This window comes from Physella acuta, unplaced genomic scaffold (assembly GCF_028476545.2).
Source record: "Physella acuta isolate Inbredline_101_S28 unplaced genomic scaffold, ASM2847654v3 ptg000276l, whole genome shotgun sequence".
Classification (NCBI taxonomy): domain Eukaryota; kingdom Metazoa; phylum Mollusca; class Gastropoda; family Physidae; genus Physella; species Physella acuta.
Genome location: NW_026731795.1, coordinates 562,224 through 583,518, shown reverse-complemented (window position 1 = coordinate 583,518; position 21,295 = coordinate 562,224). Strand labels below are relative to the sequence as shown.

The window sequence follows — 21,295 nt, the reverse complement described above, 5'->3', positions numbered from 1 at the left end:
ACCAGCCATCCCAAGGAACTTTTTGATCTCTTTACAATTTTTGGGAGGTGGTAACCTTACAATAGCATCTACTTTAGCTTCAATGGGCCGAACTTGGTTCGTCCCCACTTGGTAACCCAAATAGGTAATTGAAGCTTTACAGAAATCACTTTTATGTAAGTTTACAGTAAAATTCACTTCAGACAATTTTCTTAAAAGGTTAGTCAACTGAACAATATGTTCTTCAAAAGTATTAGAGAATACAACTATATCATCTATGTAGGCCTCACATTGGTCTATGTCAGCAATGACAGAGTTAATGACCCTCTGGAAAGTCTGACCAGCATTTCGCATACCAAAGGGCATACGTTTGTATCTATAAAAACCATTAGGGGTTACAAAAGCAGATATTTCTTTTGCACGGTCAGATAAGGGGATTTGCCAGTATCCTGAAAGTAAATCAATTTTGGAAATTATCTTAGCCTGACCAACTTTATCAATAACGTCTTCTATCCGAGGTAATGGATAGGAATCAGCTTTGGTGAGCGCATTTACCTTCCTAAAGTCGGTCACAAACCTGAAAGATCCACCGTCTTTCGGTACTAGGAGACATGGGGAACTCCAGTTGCTGAAACTGGGCTCAATGATATCATTCTTGAGCATATAATCAATTTCATCTTTTATCAAAGCAGCTTTTTCCGGGTTAACTCTATAGGGGTGTTGTTTGATGGGTTTTGCGTCACCTACGTCTACATCATGAGGTGGAACCTTCGCTTCTTTGGGGACATCCCCAAAAATAGAGGGAAATGTCTCAAATAACTGAGACAATCTATGGCTTTCCTCTGTGGACAAATGCATAAGGTGGACATTCAAATTATCTAAAAAGGAAGAATTTACCAATTTTGGGGGTTTCAATTTATCATGTATCACATCATCAGAAACATTTGAACATACAGGTAAAGTAATTTTAGCTGTGGAATGAAAATTGTTACTATTATCATAATACTTTTTCAGTGAATTAACATGATACACTGTCTGTTTCTTTCTTCTGTCGGGCGTATTGACAACATAGTTCAAATCACTTAATTTTGAATGCACAGTAAAGGGTCCACAATATCTCAAGGATAACGCATTGTTCAGATTAGGTACTAGCACAAGAACTTTCTCGCCTGGATTGAATGTTCGTTTACAAGAACTCTTATCATACAGTCCTTTCATTCTCACTTGGGCCCTTCTTAAGTTCTTGTGAGCCATTTCGCACACGGCTTTCAGTCGAACGTGAAAATCATCAAAGTTTTCCACAGGATGAACGCTGGTACCTGTCCACTGTTCGTGGATCAGCTTCAGGGGACCTCGGACAGAATGTCCAAACACAAGTTGAAAAGGAGAGTAGCCTAAAGAGTCCTGGACACAGTCCCTCGCAGCGAAAATAATCCAAGGAACAGTCTCATCCCATTGGGTGTTACTGTTAGCGAACGTTCTTAGCATGGTTTTGAGGGTTTGGTGGAACCTCTCAAGTACGCCTTGAGACTGAGGGTGGTAGGCTGAGCTGGTGATGTGGGTAACGCCTAGCTTGGCTAGTGCTTCCTGAAAATGGTGACTGGTGAAGTTGCTGCCTTGATCTGTTTGCACGATTCTAGGTAATCCAAAGGTAGTGAAGAACCGGGTCATGGCTCTGACTACAGTCTTTGCCTTAATGTTCCGTAAGGGAATCGCCTCGGGAAAACGGGTACTTGAACACATAAAGGTAAGTAGGTACTCGTTGCCCGCCTTGGTTTTAGGCAAGGGACCTACACAGTCCATGACGATTTTAGAAAAAGGTTCTTCTAATACAGGAATCGGACTCAAAGGGGCCTTAGGAATTGTCTGGTTTGGCTTTCCGGCCAACTGACAGTTCGTGCAACTTTTACAGTAACGCGACACATCATTTCTCATTTTGGGCCAAAAGAACAGTTCTTTGATCTTCGCCGTCGTTTTAGAGACTCCTGGGTGCGCTGACATTGGATGGTCATGTGCCAGCTTAAGTATTTCATGCCGATAAGGTGGAGGGACCCACAGCTGGTTTTTACCCAACCATGGTTCGGCTGGTGAGGCATTCACTGGTATAGCGCGACGAAAGAAGAGGCCGTTCTCGGAGAAATATTCTCCATCGTCAGATGAGAGAGATTTTTCGACCGTTGCTTTGAGTTCCGCGTCGACTTGTTGAGCTTTAATGATGTCTTCCTGAGATATTCTCAGGGGTAAGCCCAGGCTTGTGTTTTCTGGAAGCATAGACTCCAGTTTGGGAGTCGAATTTCTTGACGATGATGGTAGGTGTGGTTCAGACGTTGTGTCAGCCAATTGTTTGGTTTGGCTTCTTGTCACCGCGCATGCAGGATACAGTTCATTATCATTATCTGGAACTGTTGACAAAGGGTCTGAAACCGTACAGGGGTATACTTTGCTTCCCGCAAGGTCATTCCCTAGAAGTAGGTGTACTCCTGGGACAGGAATACTATCTATCACACCTAAAATGACCTCACCTTCGACGAGATGATGTTTCAGGGCAAACTTGTGTAGAGGGACTACAGTAGATTTTGTCCCTACTCCCTGGATAATGGAAATCCTTCCGGTGTTCGTTTCAGGTGTAATGTCCATTGAACTTTTCAAAAGAAGTGATTGTGACGCTCCTGTGTCTCTTAGGACGGTGATATTCCGCTGAGACAACGGATCACCTGGTTTGCTAATGATGGCTTCGGCAATAAAAGATGAAAAGTCAACTTTTCTCGATCCCTCGAGATCGGTAGACTCGGAAGAAACTGGATGGTGGCGAGAACAGTCAAAATGTGACTGCACATAATGTGTGGGGATTTGACTACCTTCTTGCGGACACTTAGGGTTAGAGTCCTTTAGAATTCTAGAGTTCATAGTTGAACTGGCTGCTTGAGGGGATAGAGCATAGTGCGCAGAAGTACACACCACCTCTCTGTTATATTGACGACGTTTGTAACAGTCCTTGACAAGATGACCAGGTCTTTTGCAGAACTGGCATACCGCTCGACGATTGAGAGTTGATCTTGGGTTCTCTCTGGACTGTGATGCCTTCAAGTGTTGGCCAACAGGAGGATTGCTGCCAAAAAGGAGGAGCACGGGGTTGAGGCGGTTTCCTGACACTGGTGGTTTCTTATGCACCAACATATATGTGTCAGCCGACTCAGCAGCCTTCCGGATGTCAATTATCTTGTTATCCAGTATGTGTAGTCGTATCTCTTCAGGCAGGGACGATAGGAATTCTTCCCTTAGGATAAGTGACCTGAGTTTCTCAAACTCAGAAACTTCCTCCGAGTGCAGCCACCTTGAAAATATTTTCTCCTTTTCAAAGAGAAATTCCACATATGATTGAGTGGGTAACTTGCGGAGTGTTCGGAATTTTGTCCGATAGGCCTCAGGCGTCAGCTCGTAGGCCTTCAAAATGGCAGTCTTGACCAAACTATAGTTATTTTGAACGTCGTGAGAGAGTGCCTGGTATGTTTTTGCAGCTTTCCCAGTAAGGACCGAGCTCAATAAAGCAGTAATGGAAGTTTCGGGCCATTCACATGTCTTCGCTAAACTCTCAAATGAGTTAAAGAAAACGACCAAATCTGTTTCATCAAATTTAGGAACTAATTTCCCGAATTTGGCAATCACTTGCCCCACCGACAACTTTTTTGGATCTACCAGAGAAGTAACATCACTAACTTGACCAAATTCTGATTCCAACCTCCTCCTATCTAAAGCAATTTTAACCTCTAACTCCTGTTCTTTTAATGCCTTCTCTAAAGCAACTTTCTCCTCACGGAGTAACACACCAGCCAACAAACTTTCATCAAATACCCCTTCATTAATAAAATGAACAACAATTTTATCTCTCAACACCTCTGACTTCTGCGTAACAGAATAATCCAATTTCAATTCCTTAACAAGACTAATCAAAACTTTTCTACTCAACTTCTCGACCTCCTCAAAAGTGGGATTAGCCAAAAAAGACTCCATAACACTAACTTTCAAAAACACAACAAGCCTAGATTCACTAACTTAACACTGAGCGTTGGGCCGTCTACTTGACCTCTTATCGTGACACGTCTGGCTGTTGACCTAGATACCTCTAGGCTTGCGCGCGCTGTAAGAACACGGCGCACTGGATAGAAAAACAACCAAATCAAACTAAACTTAGTGCTTACTGATATAACCAACAACTGGAACGACAGATTAAATCCCGGACGAGCCCCCACTTTGTAACGTCCCCTATCTATCAGCCAGATAGAAGGTGAACGTCCCCGGATTCTTTTTTCGGGGTCATATGCAAATGCCTTACGGCCTAAATGGATGAACACTAACACAACGACACACTAGGGCTCGAATTCGATGTCTAGGGAAAACTAGTGATACTATTGTAATTAACACTCATCCAATCTACATACAACCTTTAATAAGCGAACACAGTTGTGGCAGAACACAAGGTTAAACTCGATAGAATATTTAATGTATAAAATATCAAAACCCAACTTACAGAGTGTAGGAAAAAACACTATCACAGATTTCTACACTGCCTAAAAGAATAGCCACAGGCCACACTGATCAAGGTAAAACTGCCTGCGACAAGTCTCAAATGGAGACTCACAGATCACTCAAGGCCACTTGAGCTACTGTTCTCGTGCTGGTTGTGTTTCCTATGGTGTGACACTTTACGTGGTTCTAACCACTAGGCCACTAGTGGTGTTCCTAACCACTATGTTTCTAAGCCACTAGACCACTAGACACCATAGACTCTACTCAGTTTCTCACCGAGTATTCGAACCTCGGCCGCCATTGAGCTATGGGGTAGTCATCTGACCAGAATCATTCAATCAGATCTTAATGGAAAATTTCTATGTCTTAGACCCCTTAATAAGTCAGTGGAAAAACCCCGGTTGTTGCACAATCACTCCATATAAGGTATTATACAATGTCAAAATAAAAATAGAACCTGACTCGACCTAAGTAGGTCACAGCCCCCTATAAAGAAAGTATTGTAATCGTGCAAAAAAAAAATCGAGATTTTTACAAATCTCGACGTTTTACTCCTCACTGATACGGAAAAACATAATTTTGCAATCTTGTCCGTATGTCTGTGTGTGTGTTTGTCTGTCTGTCTGTCTGTTTGTCTGTCCGTGTGTAAACACGATTACTTGAGTACCGTTACAGCTAGGTTGATGACATTTCATATATAAGTATTTTATCAAAATCGTAGATCCGTATCAACTTTTGAGCGATTTCCGATAACCGGAAGTGGTACTTTTCCTACGTTGATTTTTTCAAAAGCCTATAACTTGAGTACTATTTCAGATAGATAAATGAAATTTCACATGTAAGTAAAAGATTTAATTTTCTACCTTATGTTAAATTTTGAGTAATTTCAGTTGACCGGAAGTAGTAATTTACTTTACTTCCGATTTCTCAATAAACTTATGTAAATTTTTAAAGTACTAATAGTATTGCGCACTATTATGCACTTTTTTATTTGGCGTTCACTTGGTGGGCAATTCTTTTTTCTACGAGATTTTATTCTATTTTTAAAACTTTAAGTATTTAAAATGGATTAAAAATCATGTCTATAGCCCGAGTTCCCCTCCCCCGGATTATTTTATATAAGAATTTTCGAGAAAGTTTTGGGAAGATCACTCCCGGTTTATTTTGTTTAATTAATTGTATTTATTATGAACAGTGGTGTCACTAGGTCGAGTGTCACCCGTTGCGGCACTTCTTGGCGTCACCTCCCCTCCCAAGAAAAAAATAGTATTGATATTTATCTATTGTTTGTTAATAATACAGTTGGATGTTGCATTGTTTTCTCAACAGTTATCTCGTTTACGTCTTGATGTCACCCCCACACCCTTGCAATAATTGTCTATTTGTACTTAAAAAACTATATAACTATAAATATTTATTAACGGAATTGGCAAAAAAAAAAAATTTCTGCTCTAAATGTATCTAAATGTCACCCCCTTAAACGGTGTCACCCGGTGCGGCCCACATCCCCCGCCCTCGCTACTCATCTGATTATGATTATTTTCCAAAAAAAAATAGTTCATTAGGAGTGCGTAATTAGTTTTTAAAAAAATCAAGGTTACGCTATATGTTTTTATTTACAAATGCTTAATTTTGAATAAACAATAACCTTTTTACTAATTGTCCAATTTTGATATCTTTTTCAGGGGAACAAGGCATTACCACCCCCACCAATAACCCCCTCGGACATCCCTCAGTTTTAGGCTGAGGTGAATGCTTCAGTTTTGGTCTTTTTCTTAAGGTTAGGATTAAGGTAATATATAGGTATAGAATTTGAGATAGAGTTAAGATTCTAACATGGGGAGGGGTGACTGACAGGGGGGGGGGGGGGTAATTGCTCCGGGGGACAAATACGGGGGGGGGGGAATGTTCGGGGGTAATTAACGAGGGGCTCGGTAATGTCCCGTAGCCCTTTATCAGTACTCTATTAAAGCAAAGCTTGGTTTTATTATTTGATTATTATTATTTTCATTTTTACTTCGCACTTTTTAGTACATTAATAAACTTCATATGAACCAATCAGAAAGCTCCTAGTATTTTTCTCAAAAGCACGTTTTCGACAAATCTTGTACGGTTTCTTTAAAAAATGTACAACTCTCTTTGGCTCAAATATATATATATATATATATATATATATATATATATATATATATATATATATATATATATATATATATATATATACAGTGTGTACCATTATAAATTGATATACTTTTGCTATATATTCCAAAAATGTTCAAAAGATGTATGTCAATGTAACCCTATAATTTTTTTCTAGAAAAAAACTAAACATTCATAAAATAGTTATAGTTATTGTTCTTAAGAATCAAATAAAATTGTAATACAATTATCTTACAAACATTACAAACATTACTGAAAATGTTCATGTCTTAAACATTAATACTTTTCTCATAATATTGCACATAGAAATGCTGCTAAATATAGAGACAGCTGACTATTTCAAGGTCTAAATAAGACCAGAACAATATAAGAATTTATTTCCTTACTCGCATCTATATGGACTGTACATATTAAAGTTATTAGCCTCCAAAGATTATAAATAAAGAAACTACATTTTTGGTGTAATAGCTATACTTAATTAGAAATTTAAAAATTATTGTGTGTATTTTATTGTATCGGTTCTTGACCCACGTAACAAGTTTCAAACGAATATTTCAATTAGAAGTGCTCAAAATTTTGCTCGGCAGAATCGATCTATCACGAAGGACAAAACACGACAGACAGAGGAACCAACTTAAATAAAACTTTTTGAAATGAAATATACACTCATGTTTCATTTCATATAATTTAGTACCGTTGTAATGAAAAAAAAAGCCACGTGATTTACAGTGTAATCTAAAGTAATATACTTTTCATGTATACCTTTTCGGATGCATTGTCCAGTCTCTTTATGGCAAGGTTTACTACAACCGCTGTCGCATTTTTTCATACAATCCAAACCCCAATATTCGCCAGGGCAGTCTGAATATAATCAATATTGTTTTTTTTTAATTATAATATGAGGCTTGAATGCAACTTTAATGAACAAAGTACCCCCAAATTTTTATTGAGAAGTAATGTGATCAAATAAGAGAGTATAACTGTTCGATACAAGGTATCATGAAATACGTCATTTAATTATGATTGTTGATTGTTTTTCGGGCAAGCCAAGGAAAGAAAAGACAGCAAAAATAAAACGATTATACCATACATGAATATGCCGAAGTCTCATAAACAGTATAAATTTAATTCAACTGCTCAAATGACCGCTACTTTATCGTACGTGACTTAGAGTACAATTATTTTACTAAAACCCTAAAGACGTTTCTAGCAACGTTTGAAAAAGTAAGGCGGCACCTTTATCACTATAAATGAGGTTGTATGATATTAACCCATATAAATGCGATTATAATAGTGTTCGAAAAATGGTAATAAACAATAAGAACAACAGAGAGAGGAAACTAAATTTAAAAAGCTAGTAAAAAGGAATACACACTCGTGTTTTATTTCATGTAACTTAGTACGTTGTAATGAACACTCAATATATTCCATAGAAATATACATTTATGTATACCTTTTCGAAAGCATTGTCCAGTCTCTTTATGGCAAGGTCTACTGCAACCGATGTAGCATATGTTAATACAGTCCAAACCCCAAAATCCGTCAGGGCAGTCTGAATACAACCAGTATTGTTTTCAGCTTTAGAAAATAATGCTAAAATGCAACGTTTTAGAATAATGTAACTTAAAATATTCCTTGAGATGTAAAGTGATCAAATAGGAGAGTCTAAGACGAAATCCATTGCTCCAGGATTCGGGACAAGGAATCAAAAAACACGACGTAATTTAATTATGTTTGTTAATTTGTGTTTCTGGCTAGTCAAGAAAAGAAGTGACAGCAAACAATAAAACGGCTATACTATACATGATTTTTTCAAGGTCTCATAAACAGTTTAAATTTAATTCATATTCTCAAATGATCGTTACATTATATAACGTCTCTTCGACTTTATTTCTGTTGCTAAAAATCTAAAGACGTTTCTATCATCATTAGAAAAAAATTACTTTGGAACTTTTATCACTTCAAATGAAGATTGTTTGAGATTCACTCATATAACTCTGGTTACAATAGTGGTAGACAAATGGTAATAAACAATTTCCTAAAGATAAATCAAATCTGTAGTCGAACCTACCTCCAAATGCCTCAAATTCACATAAAGTTACGATAGGACTTGGATAACTTGACTGTTTTATTTGCAGAGCAGAAACTGTTTTTGGCTTTTCAAAGTTGATATTATAGACCGCTTGTGTTGGGCTGGTATCAGTATATATCATTTCTCTATTGTTATTCGAATCAATTGCTTCCACAACAAACCCCTTTAATCTATCACTCACGTCATAAACCATCTGATTCTCTGAAACCATAATCCAAAATTAAAATTCTTTGTTCAGTCCACAAACGAATAAATAGAAAAACAAGATAAATACTTGTTTTTTAAACACTTTTAGAAAAATATAATATGGCGATTTAATAACAATATAAACACAATATATATATTTCTTTTGCAAAAGATAAAACATAATTTCATACATATTGCTAAAGCAAAACACATTTTAAAAATACCTGCAAAGTTTTAATACATCGTGCTTTTGTGCTATTATTAGATTGATTTAAATGTGCAGTTAGTTTAATCATTAGTTGACAAAAGTGTGTACAGAAATTAAATGATTATGTTTGGTTTAGAGATAAGTATTTGTGTGATTGCAAACGTGATTCGCTTGTGACGCCAGTAAACTGAATCAATATATACAATTCACCTCCCCACCCTGACACATTACACACAATCCAATTTTATTCACACATTGTCTAAAATACAAGATGTCCCCAATATTGATGTCACTAAAATAAACTTCATCAAAATTAAACGCAATTTTATCGAACAATGGCATGTTTCAAAAAATGTGTTTTTTTTAATGAAAACCATTAAGATTAATTCAGAATCCTCTACTCTGACTTCTTGTTTCAATACATTATCATATAAGACCGAACCGTCTCCCCCACAAAGAGGTGCTTAGCGTTACACTTACACTGTTCAAAGTAGGAAATGTCATTTAACCAACTTTTGAAGGCTCATTGCGCTATTAAATTTATAATACATTTTTTTAATTTTCGAAACCCTGCTATGTACGCAGATAACTACTCCATCGGTGATAGGACAAAGAATCTTAGACAAAATATCCCAGACACTATATAGCACGGAAAATTGATCTCAGGGAATAGGAACTGACGGACAAAATATATCACACCGAATTATATCAGGATAAATTATACCATAGACAAACGATCTCAGATAAAATATCTTACAGCGGAATATGTATAGTATTTGAGATTATTGTAATCGATTCTAACATTTTAAAACTTGATTGTCATACGGATTTTAGTTAACTTTTTTAAACATAATAATGGTGAGAAAAGGTTTGTCGCATAGGTTTGTCAAATTACATTAAACACATTAAAATAGCAATTAGATATATAATATTCTTAGATTCAAACTGTATTTCGATAAACAAGATCATTGGGCTTGAAGCTCATAAAACAATCCTACTACGTTAGGAAACTTAGATTAAAGTTGATCAGTCATGGGTATGTATATAGAAGGGCTATAAAAAAACAGTGATCTACCTCACTATTATGTTGAGTGATTAACTTACACTCAAGACTTTCATGCGGTAGTGTAGGTAAACCCGTGCCCCTCCCCCCCCCCCAAATAAGATCCAAGCGCGGGCGATGTTTAAATAACTCAGTTTAGAAAACAATGTCACACTTCTTAGAATATAGTATTGGTAACGCATTCTTGTATCCCAGCGACAACGCGCGGGGACGGGCACGCTAGTAAAATATAAAATAACAACATGTTTTTTTTTTTAAATCAACTTTATAAAATATAGTTTGGAATAACTCATATAATGACAATTAAGGAAATTAAACTTTTACAAAAATGTTTATATTAATTGAAAGATAAGATCTAACAGTAAATCACAAAATACAACGTTTTGTCAAATTCTTATTAAAAATGATGAAACCTACCATTCACTCTGTTATACAATTTGATACGGCTTATCGGGACCGGTTTTTCAAATTGAACTTTAAATGATGGGGCATTGTCGTTGACTGCAGTATGTGAAAATAAGCGGTCGCAATTATTTGTATCACCATCAACAGCCAACTTTGCGTAGAGATTTTCATAGTCACTTGACTGGGTAGCATTTTGTTTCAATGCCAAATTACGACCTGTTACATACAAATTAGAAAAGAAGATCGTTTTTATTTTCATTACCTAGATTTGTATGGTACACTCATTTATTTTGAAAGACTAAGTATTTTCTAGAATTATTCTTAAATAAGGTGTTAAACAATAGACGTAAATAATTATACAGTTAATGTTTTGACAATGACATCTTTGAATTTTCGCATTTATTTCTGTCTAAATCAATTTTGACTTAGTTGTTTATCGTCAGAAATATTGTATCTTCAAACAATTGAAATCTTTGCTCTACAGTTAATTATTCTCATAAGTAAAATATACTTTCTTCTTTTACAAAGTTATTATTAGTGGATAAAGCCTATTGCCTTGTCTAATTATGGGCATTTTCTTCAAAGAGAAAATCATGAAGATGGATGAAATTTGTTTGTCTGTATATGGTTTGGTTAGTATGTGAAATACTTGGATATGGTAGCAATGTTCATATTGGTTAAGAATTTTTTTTAAATATATAAATACAGGCAAAAAGAAAATTCTATATATAATATAGAAATTTTCAAAAAGTAAATTATAAGACTTTTGAGCGAGTGTTTAAATTCACATCATACATAAAAAAAACACATCGTAAAATAACAAATTCTCACACATTTGATATCCTTTGAATAACTATAAAGTTATCTTAACAAAGATGAACGGTAGCAAATTCGATTGTTTAATTATACCCCTTTCTATTAAAGATACACATTACTTCACTTGAATTTTTATCTTTGGTAGAGAGTATTACATCTTGTGTTGTTTATCATACTAATATATTATTAATTATTATAATTTATTGTATAAACCTTTAGAAAAAGATAAGAGATAGGACATCAGGGACGAAACATATTCTGCCTTTATTTAATCAGTTAAGTTAGTATAATTTTTTTCTGAAATGACAATAAATTAAATTTTTATATTGTTTTTCTAAATTGTTTATCATGTGTTGTAATAATTTTATTTGGGCTTCAAACAGTTTAATTTTGGTTTCAAATAGTATTAGCTTTAAATTTAGATACAATGTTTATAAGTTATATATGAATCATATGTTGTTAGTAAATTATGTCTATTTTAACGATGGTTTTCTTTTAATATCGGAATATTAGCATATTTTTGAAAAATGATCAAATGCTACGTAATATTTATTCTAATTTTTAATTTCTGAATAGAGGTATTTTAATTTTAAAAATTCAAACTTAAATTATCCTACTACTTATGATTTAATATAGAGCATAAATAGTACCGTAGGAAATAAAGATTAAGCAGTTCGATATTAAATTACCATGTTACTATTTAAAAAGAAATATGTTTATTACATTTAACATTTGAGTTATCAATCAACTAGTATTTATTTACTTTACTAGCAAAATCAGTAAAAATTGTTGTTATGGTTTTAATTTTAAGAATATTAATTGACTTACTAATGGATAGATACCGTATGTAAAATAAATATTAAAGTATTATTGAATGTAAAGCATTTTAAGGTCCATGTGATAATGTTAATCTTTAAACAACTAGTGCATGAACAGCTGGCTAACCTCTACTATAAATTAAATAATAAAATACACACCTCCACTGAAATAGACGGAGCATAGGTTGCTTGCATCGTCATTGCTTATACGGATTACATTAACCTGTACATCAGTTTCACAGATGTAGTCAAAAACGTTTGCCTTAACTTCATACGCTAGTGTAGTACATCCAGGAATTGGTTTCATACCTTTTATTTTGTGACCTATTTGAACGAAATTTTATAATTAGTTTCCATTTAGAGAAACACTTCTCAAACTAACCGCTCCTAAGAAATAAAATCCTCAATAAAACCTGATGAAAAATAAATTGTAACTTAATGCCTGTTAGAACGTGGTTTAAAAAAAATGTCTACCTTGTTTGTAAACAAATCGTATGAGAGATGTTGTATATGTATCTCCGAGATCTAAAGTCACATTGTCAGTTGTTGCGGGCAGGCAGGTATTATCATTGCCGTCAGTTAGTATGTTTTTGTTAGAATTCATCCCAAGTATATCAACTGGATGAAAATAAGTACGCGGTATCTTATGCATGCCTGTACATGCCTTTACACCAAGGTTCGGGAATGTAATGGCACACACAGACCAAAACACAAAATTTTTACACATCGAAACGAATGAATGAATTGAGTGAAATGAATAAATAAATAAATATATATACATGATAATTCTAATATTAATATTCATAAATTCAATAACCAACGCTATCAAAATAACACTCGAGCACTATAGTTAGATTACTATTTTATCCAAACCTTAATTTATAGCAATATATCATAACCGATTAGTGCAAAAAGAAATGTAATGTGTCAATACGGTGAAAAAGAATTACCAATCTGGCTTTCAGAAAATTATGAACTGGGAAGTTGTTTTTTTTTTTTATTTAAAGTAGCTAAAACCTTTGATAATGAGAAATAAGTAAGGAGGCTCCGGATGATATAAACAGATGTATTTTAGGAAACCTAACACACTATGCACTTGAAAACCAATTGGATATAATTGAATCGAAAAACATGATTTGTATTTTTATTACAATACATACCGTATTGACATGTATTACCAAACCAGCCACCTTTACAATTGAAGCCAGGTTTACATTGACCATCAACTTCACACTTAGTGTCCTGACAGTGACATTCAAATTGTTTGTTTTCTCCAAATAAGCTGTTCACTGCAAATTTTTTTATACTGAAATTATTCTCTAAATCAGTAAATTACTTATTCATGGTGCTTTTTGATTTATAAAAGTGCAATCATCGAGAGTTGCTGAGATGACAGAAAAAAACAAAATTTAATTACGCTATTAATGCAATTTTAAATTTATATCGTGGCTGAGCGATAGAGCGCAAGGCTGCTAACCCGATTCTCTCGAGTTCAAATCCGGGTTTAATTCAATATATCGTCCACCCAGTTCTAATAGTAACCTAACTAATTTTAGGGAAATTAAAGGCGGCTGGGCAAAGTTTTGACTACACCTTCCCTTTATATATCGAGGTGAAAAGACATGTGAACTCTATTTCATCTGCCCAATGGATTGCTATCTTTTTTTTTATAACAATTTATTAATTTCTTTAAGAAAATATTTCAAAGTGATTCCTTATAGTTGTATTTCCAAATCTAGTCCTTAATTCCAAATGGAAGCAACATTTTATACGGTTTTTTCAACGTGTGACCAATATGATTTCTTAAAATGTTCGACCCTGTTTTCTAAAACATGAGTTATTAAAATACAAAAAATGCCACGGTATCGCAAAGATGCGAAAGGTTGTGATGTATGAAACTAGGACCTGGATACACCATACAGTGAAAATACTTTGAAATCTAATATACTACTAATTTCCTCAATAAACTTGAAAAGTTAGACACCTTATTTAGCAGAATTTGTTAAGTAGAATTTTACCCACAAACACAAACACATTATCAGTCTGGTACTGGTAAGATAATAAGTATATTTTATTTTATGGGTGCCGGGTAGACAATAGTGTGTGGATAACAATGGGAATTTTTGTGTTAACACATTTTAATATTAAAAAAATAACAATTTTATACAATGAGGCTAAAATGCAACTTAAATGAACAAAATATCCCAAAATATTTATTGAGAAGTAAAGTGATCAAGTAGGAGAGTCTAAGACGAAATCCCTTGTTCCAGGTTTAGGTAAAAGGAATCAAGTAATACGATGTCATTCAGTTCTGCTTGTTAATTTCTATTTCTGGCTAGTCAATACAAAAAAGAAAACAAACAACAAAACGACTCTAATATATATAAACTTATGTTAATATAGATTTTTTTCTTTTGGGAATGATGAATTTTGAGCTTTGTAGGCAGTAATATAGATTTTGGCACACTAAGTAACACTTTATAAATATTACATGAAGGTGAACAAAACATGTTCGTCCATCACAAACAAACCGAAATAAATAGGTGAACATTTTATTCGAACAAACTTTGCATTCGTACCTTTTTTTATGCATTGTCCTGTTTCCGTATCACAATCATTACTGCAGCTACTGTCACATTTGTTTTGACAATCCAATCCCCAAGTCCCATTCAAACAGTCTGAATATAATACCAAATACAATTTAATTCTTTAACAGTTCTAAGAAAAAAACGGAAAGCAAAACTAATGTCAAGTTGTCTAATAGTAAAGCCCTCGACGAAATATTTACATGTTTTTTCAGGTTTTGATTTTTTTTATTATGATCCGGAGAATTTTTTTTAAGCAATTTTATCATCCCAATTTATCATAAAACACATATTCAGTTTTTACGTTCTCGTAGATCTATATACGAAGTATAGAGAAAGTATTGTAATCGTGCAAAAAAAAAAAAATCGAGATTTTTACAAATCTCGACGTTTTACACCTCACGGATACGGAAAAACATAATTTTGCAATCTTGTCCGTATATCTGTGTGTGTGTGTGTGTGTCTGTCAGTCTGTCTGTCTGTCTGTCTGTCTGTCCGTGTGTAAACACGATTACTTGAGTACCGTTACAGCTAGGTTGATGACATTTCATAGATAAGTATTTTATCAAAATCGTAGATCCGTATCAACTTTTGAGTGATTTCCGATAACCGGAACTGGTACTTTTCCTGCTTTGAATTTTTCAAAAGCCTATAACTTGAGTACTATTTCAGATAGATACATGAAATTTCACATGTGAGTAAAAGATTTAATTCTCTACCTTCTGTTAAATTTTGAGAAATTTCCGTTGTCCGGAAGTAGTAATTTACGCTACTTCCGATTTCTCAAAAAACTAATGTAAATTTTTAAAGTACTAATAATATTGCGCACTATTATGCACTTTTTTATTTGGCGTTCACTTGGTGTGCAATTCTTTTGTCTACGAGATTTTATTCTATTTTTAAAACTTTAAGTATTTAAAATGGATTAAAAATCATGTCTATAGCCCGAGTTCCCACCCCCTTGGATTATTTTATATAAGAATATTCGAGAAAGTTTTGGGGAGATCACTCCCGGTTTATTTTGTTTAATTAATTGTATTTATTATGAACAGTGGTGTCACTAGGTCGGGTGTCACCCGTTGCGGCACTTCTTGGCGTCACCTCCCCTCCCAAGAAAAAAATAGTAATGATATTTATCTATTGTTTGTTAATAATACAGTTGGATGTTGCATTGTTTTCTCAACAGTTATCTCGTTGACGTCTTGATGTCACCCCCACCCCCTTGCAATAATTGTCTATTTGTACTTAAAAAACTATATAACTATAAATTGTTATTAACGGAATTGGCAAAAACAGCTTTTTTTCTGCTGTATATGTATCAATTTTAAGGTGTCACCCCCTTAAACGGTGTCATCCCTTCGCCTTCGCTACTCATCTGATTATTATTATTTTCTAAAAAAAATAGTTTATTAGGAGTGCGTAATTAGTTTTTAAAAAAATTCAAGGTTACGCTATATGTTTTTATTTACAAATGCTTTATTTTGAATAATCAATAACCTTTTTACTGATTGTCCAATTTTGAAATCTTTTTCAGAGGAACAAGGCATTACCACCCCCACCAATAACCCCCTCGGACATCCCTCCCGACATTACACCCCGGAGTAATTACCCCTTGTCAATTACCAACCCCCCCCCCCCACCCCACCCCACCCAGTGGGAATTTACCCCCCCCCCCCCGGAAATAGGTAGGTTAAGCTAGGGTTAAGGTAAAATTTAGGGTTCTGGTTAGGATTAGTTAGGGTTAGGGTTAGCGCTAGATATAGGATTAGGAATAAGGTTAGTGTTATGGTCAGGGCTATACTTAAACCAATTTATAGCGTTGGTTTTGGTTTTGTGTTAAGTTTTAGGCTGAGGTGAATGCTTCAGTTTTGGTCTTTTTCTTAAGGTTAGGATTAAGGATATATATAGGTATAGAATTTGAGGTAGAGTTAAGATTATTATTATTTTCATTTTTACTTCGCACTTTTTTTAGTACATTAATAAACTTCCTATGAACCAATCAGAAAGCTCCTAGTATTTTTCTCAAAAGCACGTTTTCGACAAATCTTGCACAGTTTCTTTAAAAAATGTACAACTCTCTTTGGCTCAAATTTATATATATATATATATATATATATATATATATATATATATATATATATATATATATATATATATATATATATATATATATATACAGTGTGTACCATTATAAATTGATATACTTTTGCTATATATTCCAAAAATGTTCAAAAGATGTATGTCAATGTAACCCTACAATTTTTTCTAAAAAAAAACTAAACATTCATAAAATAGTTATTGTTCTTAAGAATCAAATAAAATTGTAATACAATTATCTTACAAACATTACAAACATTACTGAAAATGTTCATGTCTTAAACATTAATACTTTTCTCGTAATATTGCACATAAAAATGCTACTAAATATAGAGACAGCTGACTATTTCAAGGTCTAAATAAGACCAGAACAATATAAGAATTTATTTCCTTACTCGCATCTATATGGACTGTACATATTAAAGTTATTAGCCTCCAAAGATTATAAATAAAGAAACTTCATTTTTGGTGTAATAGCTATACTTAATTAGAAATTTAAAAATTATTGTGTGTATTTTATTGTATCGGTTCTTGACCCACGTAACAAGTTTCAAACGAATATTTCAATTAGAAGTGCTCAAAAATTTGCTCGGCAGAATCGATCTATCACGAAGGACAAAACACGACAGACAGAGGAACCAAGTTAAATAAAACTTTGTGAAATGAAATATACACTCATGTTTCATTTCATATAATTTAGTACCGTTGTAATGAAAAAAAAAGCCATGTGATTTACAGTGTAATCTAAAGTAATATACTTTTCATGTATACCTTTTCGGATGCATTGTCCAGTCTCTTTATGGCAAGGTTTACTACAACCGCTGTCGCATTTTTTCTTACAATTCAAACCCCAAAATCTGCCAGGGCAGTCTGAATATAATCAATATTGTTTTTTTTTAATAATAATATGAGGCTAGAATGCAACTTTAATGAACAAAGTACCCCCAAATTTTTATTGAGAAGTAATGTGATCAAATAAGAGAGTATAACTGTTCGATACAAGGTATCAAGAAATACGTCATTTAATTATGATTGTTGATTGTTTTTCGGGCAAGCCAAGGAAAGAAAAGACAGCAAAAATAAAACGATTATACCATACATGAATATGCCGAGGTCTCATAAACAGTATAAATTTAATTCAACTGCTCAAATGACCGCTACTTTATCGTACGTGACTTAGAGTACAGTTATTTTGCTAAAACCTTAAAGACGTTTCTAGCAACGTTTGAAAAAGTAAGGCGGCACCTTTATCACTATAAATGAGGTTGTATGATATTAACCCATATAAAGGCGATTATAATAGTGTTCGAAATATGGTAATAAACAATAAGAACAACAGAGAGAGGAAGCTAAATTTAAAAAGCTAGTAAAAAGGAATATACACACGTGTTTTATTTCATGTAACTTAGTACGTTGTAATGAACATACAATATATTCCATAGATATAATAAATTTATGTATACCTTTTCTAAAGCATTGTCCAGTCTCTTTATGGCAAGGTCTACTGCAACCGATGTAGCATTTGTTCTTACAATCCAAACCCCAAAATCCGTCTGGGCAGTCTGAATACAACCAGTATTGTTTTCAGCTTTAGAAAATAAGGCTAAAATGCAACGTTTTAGAATAATGTATCTTAAAATATTCCTTGAGATGTAAAGTGATCAAATAGGAGAGTCTAAGACGAAATCCATTGCTCCAGGATTCGGGACAAGGAATAAAACAACACGACGTAATTTAATTATGTTTGTTAATTTGTGTTTCTGGCTAGTCAAGGAAAGAAGTGACAGCAAACAATAAAACGGCTATACTATACATGATTTTTTCGAGGTCTCATAAACAGTTTAAATTTAATTCATATTCTCAAATGATCGTTACATTATATTACGTCTCTTCGACGTTATTTCTGTTGCTAAAAATCTAAAGACGTTTCTATCATCATTAGAAAAAAAATTACTTTGGAACTTTTATCAATTCAAATGAAGATTGTTTGAGATTCACTCATATAACTCTGGTTACAATAGTGGTAGACAAATGGTAATAAACATTTTCCTAAAGATAAATCAAATCTGTAGTCGAACCTACCTCCAAATGCCTCAAATTCACATAAAGTTACGTATGAACTTGGATAACTTGACTGTTTTATTTGCAGAGCAGAAACTGTTTTTGGCTTTTCAAAGTTGATACTATAGACCGCTTGTGTTGGGCTGGTATCAGTATATATCCTTTCTCTATTGTTATTCAAATCAATTGCTTCCACAACAAACCCCTTTAATCTATCACTCTCGTCATAAACCATCTGATTCTCTGAAACCATACTCCAAAGTTAAAATTCTTTGTTAAGTCCACAAACGAATAAATAGAAAAACAAGATAAATACATGTTTTTTAAACACTTTTAGAAAAATATAATATGGCGATTTAATAACAATATAAACACAATATATATATTTCTTTTGCAAAAGATAAAACATAATTTCATACATATTGCTAAAGCAAAACACATTTAAAAAATACCTGCAAAGTTTTAATACATCGTGCTTTTGTGCTATTATTAGATTGATTTAAATGTGCAGTTAGTTTAATCATTAGTTGACAAAAGTGTGTACAGAAATTAAATGATTATGTTTGGTTTAGAGATAAGTATTTGTGTGATTGCAAACGTGATTTGCTTGTGACGCCAGTAAACTGAATCAATATTTACAATTCCCCTCCCCACCCTGACAAATTACACACAATCCAACTTTATTCACACATTGTCTAAAATACAAGATGTCCTCAATATTGATGTCACTAAAATAAACTTCATCAAAATTAAACGCAATTTTATCGAACAATGGCATGTTTCAAAAAATGTTTTTTCTTTGATGAAAACCATTAAGATTAATTCAGAATCCTCAACTCTGACTTCTTATTTCAATACATTATCATATAAGACCGAACCGTCTCCCCCACAAAGAGGTGCTTAGCGTTACACTTACATTGTTCAAAGTAGGAAATGTCATTTAACCAACTTTTGAAGGCTTATTGCGCTATTAAATTTATAATACATTTTTTTAATTTTCGAAAACCTGCTATGTACGCAGATAACTACTCCATTGGTGATAGGACAAAGAATCTTAGACAAAATATCTTAGAAAGAATATCCCAGACACAATATATCACGGAAAATTGATCTCAGGGCAAATGAACTGACGGCCAAAAGATATCACACCGAATTATATCAGGATAAATTATACCATAGACAAATGATCTCGGATAAAATATCTTACAGCGGAATATGTATAGTATTTGAGATTATCGTAATCGATTCTAACATTTTAAAATTTGACCGTCATACGGATTTTACTTAACTTTTTTAAACAAAATAATGGTGAGAAAAAGTTTGTCGCATAGGTTTGTCAAATTACATTAAACACATTAAAATAGCAATTAGAAATATAATATTCGTAGATTCAAACTGTATTTCGATAAACAAGATCATTGGGCTTGAAGCTCATAAAACAATCCTACTACGTTAGTTGGACGAAACTTAGATCAAAATTGATCACTCATGGGTATATATATTATAGAAAAGCTATAAAAAAAACAGTGATCTACCTCACTATTATGTTGAGTGATTAACTTACGCTCAAGGCTTTCATGCGGTAGTGTAGGTAAACCCATGCCCCCCCCCCCCCCCCCCAAATACGATCCAAGCGCGGGCAATGTTTAAATAACTCAGTTTAGAAAACAATGTCACACTTCTAAGAATATAGTATTGGTAACGCATTCTTGTATCCCCGCGACAACGCGCGGGGACGGGCACGCTAGTAAAATATAAAATAACAACATGTTTTTTTTAAATCAACTTTATAAAATATAGTTTGGAATAACTCATATAATGACAATTAAGGAAATTAAACTTTTACAAAAATGTTTATATTAATTGAAAGATAGGAGTCGGCGTGGTCGAGTCGGTAAAGCTCATGGTTGCTAAACCGAAAAGTCTCGAGTTCAAACCCTCGGGTAGATGAGGCTCGTTAGCTGGGGACAGCCACTCTTCTAGGAGAGACAACTCCAAAATTAAATAACTGCTGCCTTGTAGTTTGTTCTTGGTTGGACAAAGGCTATGGGAGCAAATCCAAAAAGAAAAGCAGGCTGAAATCGGAGTCAATGGCTTCAAAGGCGCATAACCAGTTGACACGTAACGCTTAATTGTGTTAGAGGCGTGGTCGAGTCGGCAAAAAGCTCATGGTTGATAAATTCGAACAAAGTCTCGAGTTCAAACCCACTTGCAGATAAATCTCGATCCCCTTCAACACTAATAATTAAGAACGAAGAAGAAGAAGAATTGAAAGATAAGATCTAACAGTAAATCACA

At 33.9% G+C, this 21,295-nt stretch overlaps 1 protein-coding gene across 3 annotated transcripts in view; it reads right to left on the bottom strand.

Moving 5' to 3' along the window:
* The window catches only part of LOC131939379 (uncharacterized), a 74,239-nt gene that overhangs the window by 7,624 nt on the left and 45,320 nt on the right, over positions 1 to 21,295 (bottom strand). For 2 of the 3 annotated variants that reach the window (XM_059297662.1, XM_059297664.1), the window contains 11 exons: positions 19,019 to 19,240; positions 18,400 to 18,498; positions 17,708 to 17,806; positions 14,834 to 14,932; positions 13,415 to 13,543; positions 12,729 to 12,872; positions 12,414 to 12,578; positions 10,633 to 10,836; positions 8,738 to 8,959; positions 8,120 to 8,218; positions 7,429 to 7,527 (listed from right to left, as the gene is read on the bottom strand). In XM_059297662.1, the coding sequence (XP_059153645.1) occupies positions 7,429 to 7,527; positions 8,120 to 8,218; positions 8,738 to 8,959; positions 10,633 to 10,836; positions 12,414 to 12,578; positions 12,729 to 12,872; positions 13,415 to 13,543; positions 14,834 to 14,932; positions 17,708 to 17,806; positions 18,400 to 18,498; positions 19,019 to 19,240 (1,581 nt within the window). The remainder of the gene's footprint in view (positions 1 to 7,428; positions 7,528 to 8,119; positions 8,219 to 8,737; positions 8,960 to 10,632; positions 10,837 to 12,413; positions 12,579 to 12,728; positions 12,873 to 13,414; positions 13,544 to 14,833; positions 14,933 to 17,707; positions 17,807 to 18,399; positions 18,499 to 19,018; positions 19,241 to 21,295) is intronic. The other variant, XM_059297663.1, reaches the window with a different exon arrangement.